This window comes from Odocoileus virginianus, chromosome 4 (assembly GCF_023699985.2).
Source record: "Odocoileus virginianus isolate 20LAN1187 ecotype Illinois chromosome 4, Ovbor_1.2, whole genome shotgun sequence".
Classification (NCBI taxonomy): Eukaryota; Metazoa; Chordata; class Mammalia; order Artiodactyla; family Cervidae; genus Odocoileus; species Odocoileus virginianus.
Genome location: NC_069677.1, coordinates 8,892,447 through 8,917,110, shown reverse-complemented (window position 1 = coordinate 8,917,110; position 24,664 = coordinate 8,892,447). Strand labels below are relative to the sequence as shown.

The 24,664-nt window shown below is 35.5% G+C and overlaps 1 protein-coding gene across 6 annotated transcripts in view; it reads left to right on the top strand.

Moving 5' to 3' along the window:
* Positions 1–24,664, top strand: part of IQCB1 (IQ motif containing B1) — a 41,581-nt gene that overhangs the window by 3,865 nt on the left and 13,052 nt on the right. For all 6 annotated transcript variants that reach the window (XM_020916367.2, XM_020916368.2, XM_070466049.1 and 3 more), the window contains 8 exons: positions 2,532–2,643; positions 2,869–3,031; positions 4,867–4,996; positions 8,157–8,250; positions 12,922–13,021; positions 18,659–18,837; positions 21,392–21,501; positions 22,098–22,207. In XM_020916367.2, coding sequence (XP_020772026.2) covers positions 2,544–2,643; positions 2,869–3,031; positions 4,867–4,996; positions 8,157–8,250; positions 12,922–13,021; positions 18,659–18,837; positions 21,392–21,501; positions 22,098–22,207 — 986 coding nt within the window. In that variant the 5' untranslated portion in view covers positions 2,532–2,543. The remainder of the gene's footprint in view (positions 1–2,531; positions 2,644–2,868; positions 3,032–4,866; positions 4,997–8,156; positions 8,251–12,921; positions 13,022–18,658; positions 18,838–21,391; positions 21,502–22,097; positions 22,208–24,664) is intronic.

The window sequence follows — 24,664 nt, the reverse complement described above, 5'->3', positions numbered from 1 at the left end:
GCTTTGGTTATTTTATAATAAAATTTCTGAATTATGTGTTGGGAATCCCCAAGACCAACTTCAGGTTCAGTGATTTGCTAGGAGGGCTCATAGTTCTCAAGATATAATTATATTCATAGCTATGATTTATTATACTACAAGGACACAAAATAAAGTCAGCAAAGGGAGAAGGCACATGAGGTGAAGTTCAGAGGAAAACAGGTACTCTCTTCCAAGAGAGCCCTATCCCAATGCAGTCACATAGGATAATGCTTAATTCTTCCTGCAATTGTGATAACATGTTGAAGTGTAGTCTACCAGGGAAGCTCACTAGCAACTCAGTGACCAGTCTTTATTGGAGGATGGTCATGCAGGTGTCCTCTGCTCAGTTCATTTCAGTCGCTCAGTCGTGTCCAACTCTTTGCGACCCCATGAATCTCAGCACGCCAGGCCTCCCTGTCCATCACCGACTCCCGGAGTTTACTCAAACTCATGCCCATCGAGTCGGTGATACCATCCAGCCATCTCATCCTCTGTCGTCCCCTTCTCCTCCTGCCCCCAATCCCTCCCAGCATCAGGATCTTTTCCGGTGAGTCAGCTCTTCACATGAGGTGGCCAAAGTATTGGAGTTTCAGCTTCAGCATCAGTCCTTCCAATGAACACCCAGGACTGATCTCCTTTAGGATGGACTGGTTGGATCTCCTTGCAGTCCAAGGGACTCTCAAGAGTCTTCTCCAACACCACAGTTCAAAAGCATCAATTTTTCGGCGCTCAGCTTTCTTCACAGTCCAACTCACATCCATACACGACCACTGGAAAAACCATAGCCTTGACCAGATGGACCTTTGTTGCCAGAGTAATGTCTCTGCTTTTTAATATGCTATCTAGGTTGGTCATAACTTTCCTTTCAAGGAGTAAGCGTCTTTTAATTTTATGGCTGCAATCACCATCCGCAGTGATTTTGGAGCCCAAAAAAATAAAGTCTGACACTGTTTTGACTGTCTCCCCATCTGTTTCCCATGAGGTGATGGGACCAGATGCTATGATCTTAGTTTTCTGAATGTTAAGCCTTAAGCCAACTTTTTAACTCTCCTCTTTCACTTTCATCAAGAGGCTTTTTAGTTCCTCTTCACTCTCTGCCATAAGGGTGGTGTCATCTGCATATCTGAGGTTATTGATATTTCTCCTGGCAATCTTGATTCCAGCTTGTGCTTCTTCCAGCCCAGCATTTCTCATGATGTACTCTGCATATAAGTTAAATAATCAGGGTGACAGAATACAGCCTTGGTGTATTCCTTTTCCTATTTGGAACCAGTCTGTTGTTCCATGTCCAGTTCTAACTGTTGCTTCCTGACCTGCATACAGGTTTCTCAAGAGGCAGGCCAGGTGGTCTGGTATTCCCATCTCCTTCAGAATTTTCCACAGTTTATTGTGATCCCACAGTCGAAGACTTTGGTGTAGTCAATAAAGCAGAAATAGATGTTTTTTTGGAACTCTCTTGCTTTTTCGATGATCCATTGGATATTGGCAATTTGATCTCTGGTTCCTCTGCATTTTCTAAAACCAGCTTGAACATCTGGAAGTTCTCGGTTCACGTATTGCTGAAGCCTAGCTTGGAGAATGTTGAGCATTACTTTACTAGCGTGTGAGATGAGTACAATTCTGCGGTAGTTTGAGCATTCTTTGGGATTGACTTTCTTAGGGATTGGAATGAAAACTGACCTTTTCCAGTCCTGTGGCCACTGCTGAGTTTTCCAAATTTGCTGTGCTACCATGTACCAAAATTCCAGACTTCAGGAAGGAAAGCAGGTGTTCAACATAAACCACATTGTTTTTATGAACAGTTTAGGCCCAGTGAACCACACTCATATTAAGAAATTGGTGGAAACCTTCTGAAATCTAAGTTCTTAGACACCAGCCAAAGAGCCAGGCTTATAAGGAGACCTTTGAAAATGATAGCAGTCTTAGGCCTATATTGGGCTTCCCAGGAGACTCAGTGCTAAGGAATCTACCTGCCAGTGCAGGAGATGCAAGAGATGTAGGTTCAAACCGTGAGTCGGGAAGATCCCCTGTAGCAGGAAATGGCAACCCAATAGCAACTCCAGAATTCTTGCCTGGAAAATTCCATGGACAGAGGAGTCTGGTAGGCTACACATGGGGTCTCAAAAAGTTGGACACAACTAAGCACACATACACACACAGGCTTGGATTAGCTCTTTTCTGCACACTTTGTCTTTTATGATAAAAGAAAATTAACTCCTAACCTAGGAGTTGTTGTGCAGATTAGAGAGAGTGAGTGTGACACACCAAACACAGTTTCAGACTCTTAGTGAGTGCACAATAAGCAGTACCTACTGTAGCTGTTACATGAAGGTATAAGAATCTCTAACTGGAGAAATCCAAGTTTCTCCCTATAAGGAAGAAATGAGAGACATCTACCTTTCACTTTTCAAACCAAGCAAAGCTATTGCCTTTTGTGTTTCATATGTTATTTAGGGGGTGACCTAACTAAGGACTGTTGACCTTTATGTTTTTGATTCTGTTGAATATAGGTGGTATGAGAAATGAAGCCAACAGGTACAGACCCGAGAATCTTATCTCTGGCTGCTGAAGTTGCAAAAAGTCCTGAGCAGAATGTCCCTGTTATACTGTTGAAGTTAAAAGGTAAGAAAATCTTTTTTGTGATTGGCTAACTTGTTTAAGTATCAAAACAAATTCCATCATATTAGCATTTGTTTTTAATTTGTTCAGTGAAATCTTAACATTGTGATAAAGCAGTGATTTCTTCCTTTTTAATGTATTTTTAGTTTTTATTCAACCTATAGAAATACAGATAGCTCTTGGATTTATTGAGCATAAATAAGTATATCTTATTTCCTTTTGCCTTAGAAATAATAAACAACACACCTTTAGGAAGCTCAGAGTTGAAGAAAATCAAACAAGATATATATTGTTATGATCTCATTCAGTATTGCCTCTTGGTCCTCAGTCAAGATTGTTCTCGTATCCAGGGTGGTTGGACTACAGTTTCCCAGCTAACACAGATATTAAGGTAAAATGAAGAAAAAAATCAGCTTTTTGTTGAGGGATATAGTAGTAGATTCTTATTTTTAAATTTGCTTTCTTTTCTTAAAATCTCGCTAACAAACATTGACAACTGCTTCCATGGTATGTTATGGATATATATTGTTCCTAACTGTACTTGTGACTATTTCACCATCTAAAATTTCACTCTATAAGCTCTGCGAAGATAATCTTGTCTCATGGTCACCACTGAATCCCAAGGACCTTATAGACTCTTTATTGGCTAAAGAATATTAAAGAAACAAAGAGATTAAGACTCTGGCTCTATACTGGAAAAACTTAACAGTAGAGATGTATTGACAGTCATGTGGATTTATCATACAAGGCATAATGAAAGAGGTACTGAAATGAAAGGCATTTCAGGAGAGATACAGAAACTTCATTTCACAGTATATTGATTTAGCTATCTCAAATTTATATTTCATTGGTAACCCAAATCACGCCAATAAATTTAGAAGCAGCATTTACTGATCTATTGCCACCCTAGAAATTAAGAGAAAAAGAGATCAAAACCATTTTTTATATAGGGGGCAATAAAATAAGCCGGATGTTCTCAGTGTCTAAGCATCTTCCTAATTAAGTAAATGTGCAGTACGCATTGGATCTTAGGTTTTGAAACTGCTTACTCATAATTAAAGATAGATAAAGGCCAGATTTAAACTATACCATTAGGTATTCCTTAACAACTGTATATAATATTTTATACCTTAATTTTCAAGATTAGTTCCTGAAGTAAAAAAAGCCATATGTCTTTGTTTTGTTAGATATGTTAGCTCATGGAAATATTGATTGAGCTAGACTCTCAGAAAGTAGACTCCACGTCTCAAGAAATCCACATGTTTGTGAATGTACAAAAATGTATTTCACTTATTAACTTTTTCAGTAAATATAGTACTTTTAATTAACTTTAGAAACGAAAGGGAAAAGAGAAACTGATGCATATGGGTATAAGTCTCTTGACCTTCAGAACCAATATGCAAAAAAAAAAGACGTATTAGTTAAGTTTTTAGCATACTCAATATGTAGTAACTGTTACACAAGCCTCAGGCATCAGTACTTACTCATTAGAGTACAAACATAGAGACCGTTCTTGGATTGGGGACTTTTTTTGGTATTAGTTTGCAGAAATACTTTTTATTATTGAACTTTTTAAATATACTCATTTCATACCTAGGGGATGACTTTATTTATGGTTTCAAGAGGACCCATTTTTCTAAATGACCTTTCATTGTATGCTGTGGAATGTATCTACTAGAGTTTTTGCTGTTTGTCCTTCTGATGTTGGGAATATGCAATCAGATATTTTTCAGGTTTTAGGAAAGGAGATCTTTGGAAAGAATTGGTATAAAATTAGAGTGTTCCATTTCCTAATCTGTCCCTTGTAGACTAATAGTACACTAGCTATTTTTCAGCTGTCTGATGTCTAAAATGTATCATTTAACACATATATTATTCCCAAGTTAAATTCTCAAGGTATTCTATTGCTTTTAGAGTGTGTGTAGCCCATTCACCAAAAACTTGCCTCTTTCTCTTTATTGTGAGCCAAGTGTATTTTGTTTCCTGTAGAACTAACAAGTAAATTTTTAGAAAATAGATATGCTAATTCCAAGTATAGGCAAAATTCACACTGTTTACTTGTTAACAAAGTTGTTATACTAACTGTCCATTAAAAATTCTTTATTGGCTTGACAACAAAAGAAAGATACTAAAAATTCTCATTAAGACACAGTGTCTAAAAGCCTTAGAGTTTGTCTAAAATTTGTAATTGGCGCAAACTGAGTCAAACTTATGCTCTTATTTCAGTCATTGCTGTGTTGGCTTGGAACCAGGAGAAGATGCAGAAGAATTTTACAATGAATTACTTCCATCGGCTGCAGAAAATTTTCTGGTTTTGGGGAGGCGATTACAAACATGTTTCATCAATGCAGCTAAGGTATGTTTGTTTACTTAGGGGTTTGTGTTTTGTAGCCAAAACTGTTTAATTCTTGAGGTGATATTCCACATTGTTTTTTAGATGTGCAATATTTGGCTGAAAGTACAGTTAGAGTGGCTTCCAAGGTGGCTCAGTGGTAAATGATCCACCTGCCAGGCAGGAGATGCGGGTTTAATCCCTGGGTCAGGAAGACCCCCTAGAGAAGGAAATGGCAACACATTCCATATTTCTTGCTTGGGAAATCCCATGGACAGAGCAGCCTGGTAAGCTACAGTCCATCAGGTCACTAAGATTCAGACAAGACTGAGTGACTTCATTTCACTTTTCACTTTCATGCACTGGAGAAGGAAATGGCAGCCCAGTCCAGTATTCTTGCCTGGAGAATCCCAGGGACAGGAGCTTGGTGGGCTGCCATCTATGGGGTTGCACAGAGTCGGACACGACTGACGTGATTTAGCAGCAGCAGCAGCAGAGTAATGGATTCAAACATTTTAGCTACAAAAAAAACCTTTATAGTTGAAAATTTTACAGTGCTGACTGAAGCATATTGTATGACACTATGCTTTTTGAAGTATCTGCTTTACTACTGAGTTTTGAGCAACACCCATAGATATTTATTTCCATAGCATAATTTCTACTTTAATTAATAGTAGAGGAAAGTATTGTTTTCTAAGCCCAAGGCTTTTCTTTGTTAACTCCAGTGGTAAAGAAGAAGAAAAGTGAACTTTCTATTTGCTCATTCAGATCCTCTCTAGTCAAAATATTTCAACCAAAACATTTGGGTTCATATCAGTCCAACAAATATTTCTTGAGTGAATTATGCTGAACAGTATATGTACTTTTTTTTTTGACCCATGGATTATTTTGAAGTATGTTGCTTAGTTTCCAGATATTTGAGGATTTTCTTGATATTTTATTGTTATCAGTTTCTAATTTAATTCTGTCATAGTCAGATAACATACTGTGTCATTTCAGTCCTATGTCTCCTGTATTGGCAGGCAGATTCTTTACCACTGAGCCACCAGGGAAGCCCTGGATCTGATTTCTTTTTCTGGCTGTGCCACAAACTAACTCTGGATTCTTACACAAATCACTTGATTTCATTCTCCTCAGTTTCCTCCTTTGTAAAATGAATTTCCATCTCATAAAGAGTTCAGACCATTATGAAAGCTTTATATTTTCATCAAAGCACTTTTATTTAATAGTCCCCATTTAAAGGCAGTAATAATTATATTATTTTCATTCATATTGTCCTTCAGTACATTTCATAATACTTCCCTATTTGTTATTATGGTGTTTGTATAGAGATAAAAAATTTTTTAGTATATCCATCAAAGGGAGTAAATAGCTACAAAAAAAAAAGAGGGCCCTTTGACTACAGAAGAAATTAAAATTGGTGGATAAAAAGATGATGACAAGAGAAAGAGGATTCAATGCACAGGCCTAGAAGGGCCCAGAAGTAGTGTCCAGAATCCAGGCAGGAAGCTACTGTCTGAGTCCATGACTCAGGTGCTGGTGTGGCAGGTGCTGGTGTGATGGACAGGCTGGTTGAGCAGGAGGACTCGCTGTCTTTGACCTCAAGGCCCAGCCTCTGCCTCTGAGCCCATTCAGTTCCTCCCATAGTACTTGTTTGTTGATGGGTTATCATGGCATCAGCAGCACAGACTAAAATGAAACAGTTTGGACTTTGGTTTAAAATTAATTAAAATTCTGTTTCTGCTGTCAACAAAGAATAACAAGAAAATTGAACTTATCTATTAATTCTATCTACCTAGTAGTTTGTCAATCATATATATTTTTAAATTAGTTGGTATGTTGGTAATGGAGTACATAGTGGGACATCATAGGATTTTATGGCCTAAACTGAAAACTTGTTAAAATATACATATATACAGGCATACATACATATGTGTATACACACAGACACACACATACATACATATATTCTATGTTTAAGAATAGAAAAGCACCTATGCCAGACTTTTGAAGTGACTTAGGGATAAATTTTGTTAACCAGTCTCAGAGGCTATGAATTTAAGTTTGACATTATCTGATGGACTTTTAAAAGAAAGTAGTAATTTTAGGAACCCAGCAGTATCCTTTGAGATTGGTAGCAATGAAGATTATGTGCCCTTTCTTTTCAGTGAAACTGGCTAAGGCAGTTTATTGGACTAAAGGGATTCTTGATCTAATGTGACACTTCTTTCTTTTTTGATTATTGTTATATTTGTTAGTACATGTCTGTTTAACCACCTGTCTAACCCTGCACTAGAATAATAGGAAGAAAATGCTTTCATTATTATAAAGAGTAACCATAGCAATCATATTTTTGCTGTTATTACTTTTATGCCATAGTGCATTCAGAACATGGATGAGATTAATGGCCTTTATGTTAACTTTGCAGTAAAATTACGTGGCCAGGGAAAGACAGAACTGTGAATGTATTCTGTTTCTTATTTCCCACTTTGACACATACTCTAATCTAGAATAATTCCTCACTCTACTTTCCAGAAGGAAAGAAGCAGAAAAAAATTGTCCTTTATTTATTGGATAAATATTGATTTAACTGTGTGTTTGAACTGTTTTAGACACTGGGTGTATAGTATATAGTGGGTGTATAGTGGAGAGCGAAATAACATGGTCTCATGCTCTCATGGAATCATAGAGTAGAAGCTGCAACTGGAATATGCTGAATGCTTTATATGCTGACATCTATATGTGCATATTGCAGTGATATTCAACCCTGGCTGCATACCCAAGTCACCCACCTAACTGTGTAAAAAGTAGATGTCTAGACTTTTAACTTTGGAGATTCACATTTCAGTATGTTTGGACTAAAACCTGTACATAGGAATATTTTTAAAACTCCATAGATGATTCTTATGAATGACTGGTATCAAAAAATCCTTAGTGTATAAGCTTATAGTTCTTATGCTTCTTATATTGTCCCATTTGACCTCTGGATAGCAACCACTTCTGATATATATTACTAGCCTTAACTGCAGTTTTATAAATTAAGAAAATAAAAGCTTCAAGATTATATACCTCATAAATAGCTAAGATAGATCCAAAAACCTGGTCCTAAGACTCCCCAGAGAGAAGTCTACCTTTTGTTAATTAAAACAATTACAGTAAAGTCAATTCTTGTGTGTGTGTTAAGGGTGAAGAAAAAGATGCATTACTACACTTTTTTGAAGTTGTGACTGATTCTCTCTTCTGGCTATTGGGAGGCCATGTTCAACTCATCCAAAATGGTAAGAGAAAAGATTTTTAATGTAACTGATAGTCATTGTAGAGTCACCTGCTAACAGTTTGACTTTTTTTTCTAAAACAAAAACTTCATTAAATACAGATAAATACAGTTAAGTAAAAGTACATTGAAATAACCGCATACACAAAAAGTAAAGGCAAATTTGGATGTTCCAGCTTTAAACAGACAACATTAACAATAATATTACATTAAGGGGAGTATTGCTAAAATAAAACTTTCTCCTTAGCTTTTTCTATGTAGCAAATTTAAAATAAGGCTTAATAATTTTAACAGTTTATTCTAGGGGAAAAGTTTTTTATGTTTGTTTTGAAGATTACAGTTGTATTTTTAGACTTAGTGTGACAGAAATCCTTATGTAAAGAGTATAGATGTGATTTAACTCACAGCCTAACTATTGAGGTATGATTAAGCTTTTATATGGTGACATTTTACTAAACTGGAAAATTTATAGGCTATTTCTGTACATACATTGAAAAATATAAATATATGTTAGTTTTATGTTTCCTTAAGACTAGAAAGTAATTTTTAATAATAAGTATGACAATGTTCCTCCCTTCTTGAAAGATTTACTCTAAGAAAAATGTTATATATAGAATAATATAAGAACATTGATATTTTTAGAAAGTAAAAATTGAGCTGAATATTAATATTTTATTTTTGACTTTCAGAATTATGCATGTACATCATTTACAGAGTCAGAGAGTTCCATAAGGATTATTTAAAAACACATAAACACAGTCCTTGGCCCTCACACCTCTCTCCATTTCCCATTTTCCAAAGGGAGTTACTTTCATGCTGAAATACTTGCTTTAAAAAAAAAAAACAAACATTATCTGTTCATTTCCCTTTATGGAAAAAATATTATTATAAACTTCCCTACTATAAGAACTATTTTACCAAAATGTAAAGAGCTTAGCTATACTATGGTGTAATACTAAAAACCTAGTTAAGAGAGAGACAGCAGGAGACAGACTATGTGAAAAAAGTTTTAAATATGCCATATTCCTTTTCAAAATAATAACTATAACAAAAGTGACAATATTCCTCAGGTCAATCTGTCAATTTAAAACACCAATAAAATAGGTATTAAATAGGATGTCCAGTAAGTTTTTCTCTCAAAAGAACCACTTCCTTGGAGAAATGGCTGACTGTATATAGGTATGAGGTAGAAAATATGCAGGGTAAGCCAGAAGTATCTTGAATACTAGATAGGAAGGAAGCAGTCAAAGTCTGTTAGGATTTTGTGAAAAGGACTCAAGAGCCAACATAAGGAGGCTTCTGCTAGCCAGAAATGGGAAAATTGAACAGTAATGGGGGTAATAACTACAGTGGATTAAAACACATTAAATATAGTGAGATTATTAACTTTAACCTTTTACTATGGGAAGTAGAATAGTTTAATTAACCCCTATGTACTCGTCACTGAGATTCAATCATTATTAACATTTCTCTAATCTTTTTATTACTTATTTCCTGCCACAATTAAAAACAGTTAGCATTAGAGTCTGCTAGGGAACCAATTCATTTTGAAAACTAGTAATAAAGAGTCCATCATTTATACTGCCTTTTCTTACATATTGATGAGGAAAATTTTTTCTTTATAAACATATTCCAGCTAATAAGTGAAAAGGGTATGATATAATCATGCTATTTTACAACCTTTAGTGAATTAATTATCCATCACTGTCAACATCTCAAAAGGAGAGACCATCAGATATGAAGTGCCTCATTGTAATATCTCATTATAACCTCACATATGACATGTAACAAAAATTCAAACATGAATCATTTTGATCCTGGAGCTCCAACTACCAATTTGTAGAAGGTCAGAGAAACATTAAATTACACCAGAGGAAAGCAGTTAGCAAAAGTAAACTCTGGGAGGTTCAAAGGACAATTGACATAATTTTGTAAACAAATAAACTGCAAGGGGAAAAAGGGTAGAGTAGAAACCCATAGGTTAAAAGAAATTTGAGAGATAACCAGTTACATTGGTGGCTCCTGTTTGGATCCCAGTTCAAGTAAACTTCTGAAAATTCACCAAAAAAATGGCAGTAGGAGCTGTGACTGGATATTTGGTAAAATCAGGGAATCATAATTATTTAGGTTAGATAGTGGCTATATTTTATTTTTTAATAATTCATACATGATATTTTTGGAATATGTATTGAAATATTTCTGGATAAAATTATTTGATGTCTTGGATTTGCTATCAGATAAAATGGGAGGCAGGAAGTAGATGGGGTAGGTGAAGCAGGAGTGGCCATGAGTTGATCATTGTTGAAGTTGAGTGACTAATACATGCAGGGTCATATATACTACTCTTATACATGTTTGAAACTTTAATTGTAAACTTTAATTTTAAAAAATTGACAAATATCAGTTTTTGTTGGGAGACCAAATAGTTATCTGACTATACTTGAAAACAATATAAGGGCTCCAAAAACAAATCTTATAATAATATAACGTAAATGTTATTAAAGTAGAATAACTTCAACAAATTATTTTATCATTTTTTTCCAAAATAGAGAAAAGACATATAAACACTGCATACTACATGATTTCAGTGAATTCAGAATTAAACAGTTATTAATAAACATCTTTAGGTAGACAAAAATAGAAAAATACACTTATCCCAGCTACAGAGAATTTTTTGCTATTGAAAAATAGAAAATAAAAAACCATAAAAATATTTAATAATATCAGAAGTTTTTTGAAGTTGTTAGACTTTTAAAAATGGTATCTAGTGAAATATTGGATTATGTAAACAGAAATGAAGAATAGTAATTAGTATGTGAAAGAAATCAAATATGTCCCCTCAGGAGACTGAAAGAGGAAAAAATGTGTAGAAGCTAGGATAGTGTTCACAGAGCTGCCTTGCCAGCATACCTGATCCCACTTTAATTAAAGTTCTGGTCAGTTAATGAACAAAGGACTATTAAGTGACATTTAATGGGAACCTATGCTGTTTCTCCCTGGAGAAGGAAATGGCATCCCATTCCAGTAGTCATGCCTGTATACTCCCATGGACCGAGGAGCCTGGTTGGCTACAGTCCATGGGGTCACAAAGAGTTGGACATGACTGAGTGACTTCACTTCTTCACTTCATACTGTTTCTAGACAAACCTAGATAGTGTATTGTCAGCCTGCTTATTTAACTTCTAAGCAGAGTACACCATGCAAAATGCTGGGCTGGATGAAGCACAAACTAGAAATCAAGACTGCTGGGAGAAATATCAGTAACCTTATATATGCAGATGACACCACCCTTATGGCAGAAAGCAAAGAGGAACTAAAGAACCTCTAGATGAAGGTGAAAGAGGAAAACTGGCTTAAAACTCAACATTCAGAAAACTAAGATCGTGGCACCTGGTCCCATTGTTTCATGGCAAATAGATGGGGAAATGATGGAAACAGTGGCAAACTTTATTTTCTTGGGCTCCAGAGTCACTGCAGATGGTGACTGCAACCATGAAATTAAAAGACACTTGCTCCTTGGAAGAAAGGCTGTGACCAACCTAGACAGCATATTAAAAAGCAGAGACATTACTTTGCTGACAAAGGTCCGTTTAGGCAAAACTATGGTTTTTCCAGTAGTCCTGTACAGATGTGAGAGTTAGACCATAAAAGAAGGCTGAGCACCAAAGAATTGATGCTTTGGAACTGTGGTGTTGGAGAAGACTCTTGGGAGTCCTTTGAACTGCAAAATCAAACCAGTCCAGTCCTGAAAGAAATCAACCTTGAATATTCATCAAAAGGACTGATGCTGAAGCTGAAGCACCAATACTTTGGCTACCTGATGTGAAAGGCCAGTTCATTGAAAAAGACTCTGATGCTGGGAAAGATTGAGGGCAGGAGAAGAAGGGGATGACAGAGGACAAGATCATTGGATAGCATCACTAAGTTAATAGACTTAAGTTTGAACAAACTTCTAGGAGATGGTGAAGGACAGGGAAGCCTGGCCTGCTTCAGTCCATGGGATCACAAAGAGTCTGACCTGACTTAGCAATTGAACATAACAACAACCCTGTTCTAGGACATTTTACAGTAGTCTGTGAGAGAGTTGTTAGTTTTAACTTTACAGAGGAAGAAGTAAGATTTTCTGAGAGGTTGAGTGACTTGGGTAAGCATGTAGTGCCAGGTCTTCATAACTGGCTGTTCAGAGCCTAAAAATTACAAACCAAATACTCTTATGGGTAGTTAGTGATTTTATTATTATTTAAGACAAGGTATTAGCAAATATGGTACATTATATAACAATTAAATTTTTAAGTACATGAGCTGCTGATTATAATCATCTGAACTATTGCTATTCCTTCATATTCTCTTTTTCACAGAAAATGTGATTGTCTTCACTCAAATCACTGTTAGAAAAGGAGATTCAGTTTTAGGATATGTTGTATTTTATTTTAATTTAAGGGAAGATAATGATACATTCTTAGCTTAGTATTTCTTTATTTGTAACTGTTCATAAAAATGGAATAATTGCCTTATTATGGTTATGGAAATAACCAAGTATAACTTTACTGCAAAGTATATCAAGGCAGAAAGTTTAGCAGAAATGCTTATGCTTTGATCTGGTCTTGAAAAGACAAGTAAATCCCGGTTGTATCATCATAGAATCGTAATCTTTCTTTTTTTCTCTTTTTTTTAGTACTGCAAAGTGATCATTTCTTGCACTTGCTGCAAACTGATAATGTTCAAATAGGATCTATGGTCCTGACTATGCTACAGAACATACTGCAGATCAATAGGTGATTTGGCTTTATAAAATATATAGAATTTTTTATTTTTGATTAGAAGCATTACCAGTTTTACTAAAATCAATTGTATATGACTTGTACATAACATTTAAGAAGCTTTGTTATTACCATTGTATTTTTTAAAAATGAATATAAAAAATATACTGTAAAAGAAAGTTTATTATTGAATTTGTATCTTATTTCAGAACTTAGCCCTATTTCAGTCTTAGAGAAGAAAAATTACTGTGATATCTGAAGGAGAATATTGGGATCACAATAATAAATGACTAAGCAGATAGCATCAGTGACTCAATGGACATGAATCTGAGCAAACTTCAGGAGATAGTGAAAGACAGGGAAGCCTGGCATGCTGCAGTCCATGGGATTGTAGAGAGTCAGACACGACTTAGTGACTGAACAATCATGTACTTATTTAGCAGACTGCAAGCTCAGTATTTGCCAAGTGCTATGCCCTTCTAGAGTATAAAAGAAGTAATAGACATTTTCCCAGGTTAAAATAGAAAGGCAGAGTAAACACTGTTGAAATCATTGATTTTTTTCAGCTCAATATGGATTTATTAAGCATCTAGTATATGTGCCAAGTATTGTCTAGCATTGGATTTATAAAATTGATTAAGATATGAACCTTATCTTCAAATAGCTTACAGTATAGTGGGAGAGACTAATACATAAACACAATTATATTACAGTATAATAAGGTACAATGTTAATTAAGTATTAAGAGGTGCTCCTAAACCAAACTGAGGTGGGGGATACTTCCAGGAGAATGTAACACCTGAGATGAAACTTTAAGGATGAGAAATTAACCAGTGAGGAGAAGAGAAAACAATATTTCTAGGTAGAGGTAACAACGTAAGCAAATGCACAGAGATAAGAACATATAGAACATGAAAAGTAGGCTAGAGTTCACAAGACAAGATATCATGGAAGAGAGAACTACACAAAGAGAGAACCCCAGAGATCTGTAGAATCCCCTTCAAGTTTTCAGTAGAGTATTGATCAGCACATGCATTTGAGGAAACTACTCAATGTCTTGGAAACAGTATTCCAAAAGGATTAAAAGGAGCAGTACCAGAGACACACAGAGCCAGAATGCTGCCTGATTCCAGCTGCAAAACTGGAAAATTTCATGAAAAATGGAGTATTAGGTAGAGTACTCAGGATAGTTTCTTCTTGGTAGTGGGGGATAATAGCAGTAGACTGAGTACTTTTGTGGATCATCTAAACAATAAAGGCAAGATCTGAAAGGATCAAATTATTTCCAGGCAATTTCACTTCATCTGGTTATTGAAACTGCCTGTATCTTAAAATAGTGTACAAAGGCAGGAAGTTTAGCAGAAATGGTCATACTTTGATTTGGCTTTAATAAGATGAGAAAAATCAAACTTGTGCAATCATAGAATCTCTATTTTGATCTCTTTTTCCCCCCCTATCTTCCTTTAGTAATAAAAAGTAATCATTTCTTGCAGGAATCATTTCTGCAAACTGATGATATTCAGTTAGGGTCTATAGTCATAACTATGTATAAAATTCTGGAAAATGTAAACTAATCTATAGTGACAGAAGTATAAATAAGGTGCCAGGGAGGGTAAGTGGAGAAGGAGTACAGTGAAACAAAAGGAAACTTTAAGGGGTGAGGGGTATATTCATTATCTTTATTGTGATGGGGGAATGTCAAAATTTAGCAAATATGTGCAGTTTGCTGTATATCAGTTACACTTTAATGAAGCTTGTCAAAATAAAAAATCATCAAGTCTTGATGAACATCAAAGTATTGGAGTTACAGCTTCAGCATCAGTCCTTCCAGTGAATATTCAGGACTGATTTCCTTTACGATTGACTGGTTTGATCTCCTTGCAGTCCAAAGGACTCCCAAGAGTCTTCTCCAACACCACAGTTCCAAGGCATCAATTCTTTGGCACTCAGCATTCTTTATAGTCCAACTCTCACATCCATACATGACTACTGGAAAAACCATAGCTTTGAGTTGGCAGACCTTTGTTGGCAAAGTAATGTATCTGCTTTTTATATGCCTTCTATGTTTGTCACAGCTTTAAAAGAGCAAGCATCTTTTAATTTCATGGCTGAAGTCACCATCTGCAGTGATTCTGGAACCCCCAAAAATAGTCTGTCACTGTTTCCATTATTTCCCCCATCTATTTGTCATGAAGTGATGGGACCAGGTGCCATGATCTTAGTTTTCTGAATGTTGAGTTTTAAGCCAGCTTTTTCACTCTCCTCTTTCACTTTCTTCAGGAGGCTCTTTAGTTCCTCTTTGCTTTCTGCCATAAGGGTGAATTTCTGAGGTTATTGATATTTTTCCAGCAATCTTGATTTCAGCTTGTGCTTCATCCAGTCCAGCATTTTGCATGGTGTACTCTGCATATAAGTTAAATAAGCACGGTGACAATATACAGCCTTGATGTATTCCTTTCCCAATTTGGAACCAGTCTGTTGCTCCATGTTCAGTTCTAACTTGCTTCTTGACCTGAATACAGATTTCTCAGGAGGCAGGTCAGGTGGTCTGGTATTCCCATCTCATGGAGAATTTTCTACAGTTTGTTGTGGTCCACACGGTCAAAGACTTTGGTATAGTCAGTAAAGCAGAAGTAGATGTTTTTCTGGAACTCTCTTGCTCTTTCTATGATCCAGTGGATGTTGGCAATTTGATCTCTGGTTCTTCTGCCTTTTCTAAATCCACCTTGAACATCTGGAATTTCATGGTTCACATACTGTTGAAGCCTGACTTGGAGAATTTTGACCACTTTGCTAGCATGTGAGATGAGTGCAATTGTGCGGTAGTTTGAGCATTCTTTGGCATTGCCTTTCTTTGGGATTGGAATGAAAACTGACCTTTTCCAGTCCTGTGGCCACTGCTGAGTTTTCCAAATTTGCTGGCATATTGAGTGCATCAGTTTCACAGCATCATCTTTTAGGATTTGAAATAACTCAACTGGAATTCCATCACCTCTACTAGCATTGTTCGTAGTGATGCTTCCTAAGGCCCACTTGACTTCTCATTCCAGGATGTCTGTCTCTAGGTGAGTGATCACACTATCATGATTATCTGGGTCGTGAAGATCTTTTTTCTATAGTTCTTCTGTGTATTCTTGCCACCTCTTCTTAGCCAAAACAAATTCAATATTGGTTTGTCTAGCATAGGCAAATGTGTTCAACAGGCAGAGAAATAAGAGTCCATGGAAAGACTTGTACACACAAATGTTTATAGCAGCCTTATCTGTAATAGTCAAAGACAAGACAACTGAAATGTCCACTGACAGTGAATAGGACTTCTGGAAGAGATCTGGACTAGAATTATGGACTTACGAGTTATCAAGCTAAAAAGTATAGTTAAAAACATGAGAGGAGCTCAGTGAAAAATATGAATTGAGTAAGAAAAGAAATTGGCCCAAAATGGAATCCTAGGGAGTAACCTTTTAGGGGTGTACTGGGGGGAAAGCTACAAAGAAAACAGAAGAAAAAAAAAAAAAAACAGTAAAAAATCTGTAAACAGAGGAGGGAAGAGGACCAGAAGAACCTTTTCCCACAAAAGCTGAATAGTGGAGAATATCAGTTATAAATGTTCATGGTTATTTTTTCTAACTGGACAAAAGTTTATTTATATTGTTGAGTAAGAGTCTGTTTGCATTGCTCTCAGATAAGAATCCTTGCCATTATTTGCTTTCTACAAGCCAATGTCTTACTTTTCTTCTTCCAGTTATTTTTTCTTTTTTTAATTGGTAGAAAATTGCTTTACAGTGCATTGTTGGTTTTTGTCATAAAACAACATGAAGCAGTCATAATTATATATATCCCCTCCCTCCTGAACCTTCCTCCTATCCCTACAGCTCACTTCTCTAGGTCATCACAGAGTGCCAGGCTGGGGTCCTTTTGTTATATAGCAAATTCCCAGTAACTATCTGTTTTACACATGATAGTTGTAAATATGTCAATACTACTTTTCTCAGTTCGTCCCACCCTCAACTTGCACCACTGTGTCCACAAGTCATAGACTACTAAGTTCATCAGTACCATTTTTCTCGATTCCATATATATGCATTAATATTACATCTTCTTTTTTAATAATTAAATTTATTTAGTTTTAATTGAAGGATAATTGCTCTACAATATTGTATTCGTTTCTGCCAAACATCAACATGAATTAGCCATAGGTATACCTATGTCCCCTCTCTCTTGAACCTCCCTCCCTATCCCACCCCTCTAGGTTGTTACAGAGCCCCAGTTTGAGTTCCCTGAGTCACACAGCAAATCCCATTGGCTATCTGTTTTACATGTATATGTAATGTATATGTTTTGTGTTACTCTCTCCATACATCCCATCCTCTCCTTCCTCCCCACCCCACTGTCCTGTGTCTATAAGTCTGTTCTCTTATGTCCATGTCTCCATTGCTACCCTGCAAATAGGTTCAACCATACCATCTTTCTAGATTCCATATATATGTGTTAATATACGACATTTGTTTTTCTCTTTCTGACCTAGTTCACTTTGTATAATAGGCTCTACATTCATCCACTTCATTAGAACTGACTCAAATGTGTTCCTTTTTATGGCTGAGTAATATTCCATTGTATATATATACCACAGCTTCCTTACCCATTCATCTGCCAATGGACACCTAGGCTGCTTCCATGTCCTAGCTATTATAAATTATGCTGCAGTGAACATTGGGGTGCATGTGTCTTTTAGAATTGTGGTTTTCTCAGGGACTATGCCCAGGAGTGGGATTGCTAGGTGATACTGTAGATTTATTCCTAGTTTTTTAAGGAATCTCCATACTGTTTTCCATAATGGTTGGGTCAGTTTACATTTCCACCAACAGTGCAGGAGGGTTCCCTTTTCTCCACATCCTCTCCAGCATTTATTGTTTGTAGATTTTTTGGTGATAGCCATTCTGACTGGTATGAGGTGATACCTTATTGTAGTTTTGATTTGTATTTCTCTAATAATGAGCAACGTTGAGCATCTTTGTATGCAATATCTACTTTTACAGAATTGCAAAATATCCTAATCAGTAGTAAATGGATAATCAAAGGAACATACCCCTAGAAAATCATATACTCCTTGGTGGGGTGAGTAAAAGGACACCTAGTAATCCCTTTTGACTGTTTCTGAGTTTCAGATAATTTTTCATGGCATCAGTAATGTAACATGAAGTTGTTGTGTATGACGGAATACTAAAAGAAAAATTTCTTCCTATTTTAACTACGTGATAATTGATTTTCTATAACATGTTTGTCTTCATCCATCATTTAACAATGAACCATGTACTTACTGTCCTGTGATTTTTCCTTTTATTATTGCCTTGAAACTTTTGAACCATCTGTTTACTATTTTGCACATTAATCTTTCTCCAATAATTGATTGCAGGTTTTTTTGACTACTTTGTATTCCCTATTTTACTTAGCATGGTGCCTTACATACAATAAGAATTCAATTAGTTGATTTAATGTGATGTATTCTTGGAACTAAGCTAGCCACTTAAAATATTGGTTAATTTCCTGGATCAGGCCATAGACATTAAGTTGCTGCACCTTTTTTGTTTAATTTGTTGTGATACTGATGCATCATTTAGTAATGGTACATTTTTTATTCTTTTATTCTGTTAGTGGTGATTTACTCAGAATAGAAGGGAAAATCCTGCATTCAATTTTAGATGAAGTTGTTTTCAAACTTTCATCAACTCCTAGTCCAGTCATAAGAGGTACTGCTACAAAGCTACTACTGTTGATGGCTGAATCCCATCAGGAAATTTTGATTTTACTGAGACTAAGTCCCTGCTACAAAGGTAATACATACATTTTTTTCTTTTCTTGAGATTTTTTTAAAGAACATCTTTATTGATGGTATATGGAAAACAAAATACCTGTGTTGTGAAAAAGTCATTAACTAAAGTGTGCAGATAAAAACTCTGTCACAACAGATAACAATTCAAGGGAAAAACTACATAATCCAGCCATCTTCATATCTCAACAGATGGCATATGATACTTTATCGATGAGGTTACAATGAATAATTTGCTCCCTTACTCACAGACGATTGTGTGTTGAATATGCCATATAGTGTAATAACATAATGACTGAGATCAGTGATCTTCCCTAACTTTATTGAGAAAATAGAGCTTTGCTTGAGAACTTGACAGCCTTTTAATCTTTACATCATTAATAATTACTCTTTACCTCCTATTCTGCCTTTCCTCAAAGACAAAAAAGTTGCCATCACCCCCAAAATCATATGTGAATAAAAATTCAGAAACTTGAGAAGGAAAGGGTTCAGTGTATTACCGTTAACCTTATGATAGCTTTTCATTAATTGAGCATTTGCTATATGTCAGATACTATTCTGCATACCTTATGTATATTAGAATATTTAATCTTCACAACCCTGTGAGATGTTTGCTATCTTCATTATATAGCAGTGGAAACAAAAATGTGGAACATCTAGGTAGTTCATCCAAAATCACTCAGTTTTTTTGTTTTCCAACTGCTAAGCAAAGTTAAATGTGAGCTTTTATTTCTTTGCTAGGCAGAGTCATGAATTTATTACAATATATTTTCTTATTCAGTGTGGTCAATAAATAGGTTTCTAGTTCATTAAGTATCTTACTTATTAATACAGGGTTATATTATATATTAATAATAATAATTTATATTTTATATTGGAGATGGAAATGGCAACCCACTCCAGTATTCTTGCCTGGAGAATCCCTTGAACAGAGGGGCCTAGCCAAGCTATAGCCCATGGGGTCGCAAAGAGTCAAACACAGCTGAGCAACTAACTATATTGTATATAAAATTTCAAGAATTAGAATACTAAATCCATGGCTAATTCATTTCAATGTATTTCAAAAACTACTGCAATGATGTAAAGTAATTAGCCTCCAACTAATAAAAAAAAAAAAGTAAAAAAAAAAAAAAGAATTAGAATACAATGTGATATATTTAATGGACTTCCCAGGTAGTAGTGATAAAGAACCCACCTGCCAATGCAGGAGATGCAGTTTCAATCCTTGGTTAGGAACATCCCCTGCAGGAGGGCATGGCAATCCACTCAAGTATTGTTCCCTGGAAAATGCTATCGACAGAGTCTAGCAGGCTACAGTTCATAGGGTTGCAAAGAGTCGGTCGGACATGACTGAAGTGACTTAATACACACAGAGGTGAGTGACTTACCTTACCTGAGTCATTACTGTGAACTTTGTGGGAGAAAAGTGCCAGTAATAAAACTCTCTAGATGATACTGTGCTAGATACATATTATTTCTGTAATTTTATTTCTTCCATAGAAATGTGAATGTCCAACAGAGTTCATTATAAAGGAATTCTGTCTTAATCTGTCTCCCTTTCTTTTCTCAACAGTAGAACTTATTCAGTTGCCTCAAGATATTTTACAGTTATTAAAACTGCTGAGAACTTGAGTCTTAAAGTAGAAGACATGGAAAGACCCATATATTGCTTTGCTGTGCTTAGATACTCAGTCATGTCCAACTCTTTGCAACCCCCTGGACTATAGCCTTCCAGGCTCCTCTGTCCATGGGTATTCTCCAGGCAAGAATACTGGAGTAAGTTGCCATTTCCTCCTCCAGGGGATCTTCCCAATCTAGGGACCCCAGGTTTCCTGCATTGCAGGCAGATTCTTTAGCATCTGAGCCCCCATGGAAGCCCAGTTGTACACTCCAAGCCCATTCTCTTGCTTATGTATATTGCACACATACATTGTAATAATCATTCCTCCATGCCTTAGAAATAGTACTTACTTTGTAACTTACATTACTACTACTCAGTTTTAATTTGGGATGGAAGTGCAGTATTTTAATATTATAGCACTTCTCCTATAATAAATGCTCAGGAGCCTATTAACACCATGCACATACATTGTTGATATTTTTATTTAATAATAACTTCCTTTAATTAGTAGTAACTAATAGCCTGCTTCAGTACTTCCACAAGATAGGCATTTACTCAGTATATATTCAATATCTTTTAAAAAATGTTCTCGTATAAGGTATTTATGTTGGAACAGGAAAAAATATATATATAACTCTACCCTTTGACTTACCATAATGATTCCACTCTCCTCCCTGTTTTTTCTAATTGAAGAAATTGACTAGACAGATTTTGCATCAGATCTCACAAGTGAATACCTCAGAACTCTTAGGTCAGCAAGGAATCTTAAAGACCTCTATCTAGAAGTTTTTGAGAAAAGGAAGAAGAAAAATCATGTGATTAATCTTGTTATTTTCATTTGTGTCTAAACTAAACATTTTAACCTCAAATTAAATCTGGTTAGATAACAAAATCATATTTTATTATTAATAGCTATGCCTTTGTTATTCCATTTCAGGACTTAGAAGTCTACTAAATAAACAAGAACCTGGGACAGAGTTTAGTCAAGAACTTAGACAGCTCATTGGTCTTTTAAGCCCTAAGGCCTATCAGGAAGTAAAAGACCAGGTATTGAATTATAAAAATAATTTGCATGATATTTACTAAAATTTCAGTGAACAATTTAGTTTGAAAATACTGACTAGTAGTAGTCTCCTGAATCTTTTGCTTTCTCTCCCCCTTCATTTACTTATTTGCCCCTAAAATCCAGAGCAGCTATAGTTTGATGAGAGAAGTTGTTTTATGGTCTAAATTTTTAACCCTAGAGCCTTTTTTTTTAATCTATACAGACTCCTTCATATTCTTGTATCTTTGAATAAGTGAAGCTAAGCATCAGAAGTGAAGCAAAGATGTTAAAGCATTAAATAAGCAAAATTGTGAAATCCTTATAATGAGAATGGAAGTGATATTAATCAGAGAGAATTTGAAGCTGACCAGACTGCATCTTGAATACATTTTAGATATTGCCTAACTGAGCCTCCTTTGGGAGATGAGGTTTAATATTCTTAGGCTGTCCCTGTCCTGGGTTTATATAAATGTTGCCTTCTGCTCAACTTATTAAAGATGGAGATTAATACTTGCCCAGGCTGATATTTTAAGAAGTAAGCTTCTAAAAACAACTTGCCTAGGGATGTCTTTAAACTAATTCTGGCCTTTAATTTCAGAAACGGCATAAAGCAGCTTGCTTGATTCAAGCTTATTGGAAGGGTTTCCAGACTAGAAAGAGATTGAAAAAGCTTCCATCTGCTGTGATTACTTTGCAGAGGAGTTTCAGGTAAAAAATTTGGGTGAGAGGATTAATGATCTGAGAGGGCTAGATATATCTTATTAGAGTATACCTGAGTGAAAACTTAGAGTTTTTTTTTTTCTTTTTCAATATTCTAGTGTATTTCTTTCATTCTTGCTTCATACATTTCTGAGTGCCAGCACTTTGTTAACCTTAATATACTTTCAAAAGCAGAGGACATGACATAAAACAGGAATCTTAACGTAACAAGTACATAATCCTATTCACTTAAGACTTTTGTGAGCCAGGTCTCCAGAGGGAGCCAATAATGGTCAGTATCTCATTAAACTCTTAAAACCAAAAGTTGCCATAATTGTTCAAATGTAATTATGGTAAAAATATGTATGAATATAAAAAAGTTGAAGTATGTTAACCTGATTTTCCTCAGTAACTATGTCATGGATAGATTTGGCCATTGACATATAACATAGTTTGTCATTTATCTCTATTTCAAGTAGACTAAAAATGAAGTAATGAAGATGTGGCCCAGTTTTTACATGACTACATCTAGATTCTTAGAGGCAATAAAAATAACATACACACACACGCCACACACATATGATTTAGCTCCTAGGTCATTGTTGATAAATTAGAGCCATCTCAGAGATGATTTCATGTAACCTAACTTAAAGCTAAATTTTAGTTCATTGAAGTGTCACATGCATATTCCAGAAGTCAATTTTTTTTTAAGAAAACTGAAACTATTTTAATAACTGCAGCTGCGTTTCTCAGTTACAAACATGTTTAAAATAGTGAACTAAAATAGGCTGCATGAAAAATCACCAGTGAGATGGCCCTGCTTTATCATTAATGATGTTAGGAGCTAAGTCGTTTGTATCTGTGTGTTTTCTTTCAGTTGCCTCTTAAGAACCTGCGTGGATTAGTGCTAGATATTGAAGCCACTTTGGCTGTGTCCCTTAATGGACATTCTTTTCATTGGTGAAGTTTCCTTTAGAGAAGACTTAAAACGTTACTAATATCATTGGGCATGAGTTTCGTTGGTAGCAAAAAAGCTACCAATGAAATTTTTAAACATGTAATTTTTTAAACATGTTTCAAGTGCCTAATATATTCCAGAGCCTATGGTAGGTATTGGGACAGTTAAACAGACTTGAGTTTGTATTCCTCCTCAGCAACTTATGGACTGAATGATCTTGGATAAGTTTCCCTACCTCCCTTAGTCTCAAATTTCCCATCTATAAGGTTGGATAATTGTCTGTGTAACTCACAAGATTAAAATAATAGAAATTTTTTTAGCATGTTACTGGGCGCTGAGAATGTGGTAGGGAGGGAAATGTACATTTTTTGCTGTTGAAGATTTACATATCTAATTAGGCAGACAGATCTATTAAATAAATAGTATGCATGAGAGGCAAGTATAATCCATTCAGGCATTGCTCAAGGTTTATTGTCTATCTTACCTGCTATTTCTTTAAAAATATTAATTACTTCTTTGGTGAAATAAATTTGGGAAATGATGGATATTTTGAGAGTCACAATATATTGTTTACAAGAGTCTGAGATGTTCTTGGTATAGCTTTACCTTTGTAGTGAATTCAGGTAGAATAGTTACCACTCATGGATTCTACCTGCTGTCATTTTCAGCTGTACATCCTCTTACAGTTAAAGGTGCCCTTGTGCCGTGGATTCAGACCTTTAATGTTTAGTCTTACAGTAGTTGCCAAATTTGCCAGTCTATTTTCCTTTGCAATATTAAAAAATCTCTATTTAAAAGTATCCTAGAATTGCAGATTTTGTCTACTTAGAAGTGTATCTATGGAATCTAATTAATAGTCCACTGTTTATGTAGCAACACCAGAGTGGTTATAAATATATCCCTTAAAAGGCATTTTCCATGAGGCCAAAATTGCTTATATCTCACATTATAATGAGTTTTTAATTTTTTAATCTCCAGTTTGCTTCAGGCTTGAGCAGCTTTCCTCTTCTATTAGTTGCAACATATTATGCAAATTTCTTTTACTTCCTTTGTAGCTGGGCTTTCTGCAAAGGTTATTTCTGTCTCTTTGTGGTTAGGTCATTATCTCAGAGTAATTTCCCTCTCCCATGTTTTTTTTGGGGGGAGGGACTGCCCACCACTCATAATCATGGACCTAGATTCATCAGAGCTTCGGATTAAACAAGAGGTATTCTATTATAGTCACACTCTTTTTAAAGCACTTTCTTGGGGCTTTCTTTTTTATTTAATCATTTTTCATGGTCAGAAACTTTATTTTCTGTTAAAATTTCATTTTCTGCCCTTTTCCTCAGCAAGGTTTTCTGAAGCAGCTAACAGCCGTCCCAGTTACCCTCAGGATAGCTCACAATTTGCCTACCTCTGACGTGGTGCTGGTATTTAAGTTATCTTATTTGTTTGACATGTGTGAAACACTCTGGGAAGACTTCTTTTTATGCTTCATCGTTCTCTTTTGCCTCCAGCTCAAAACA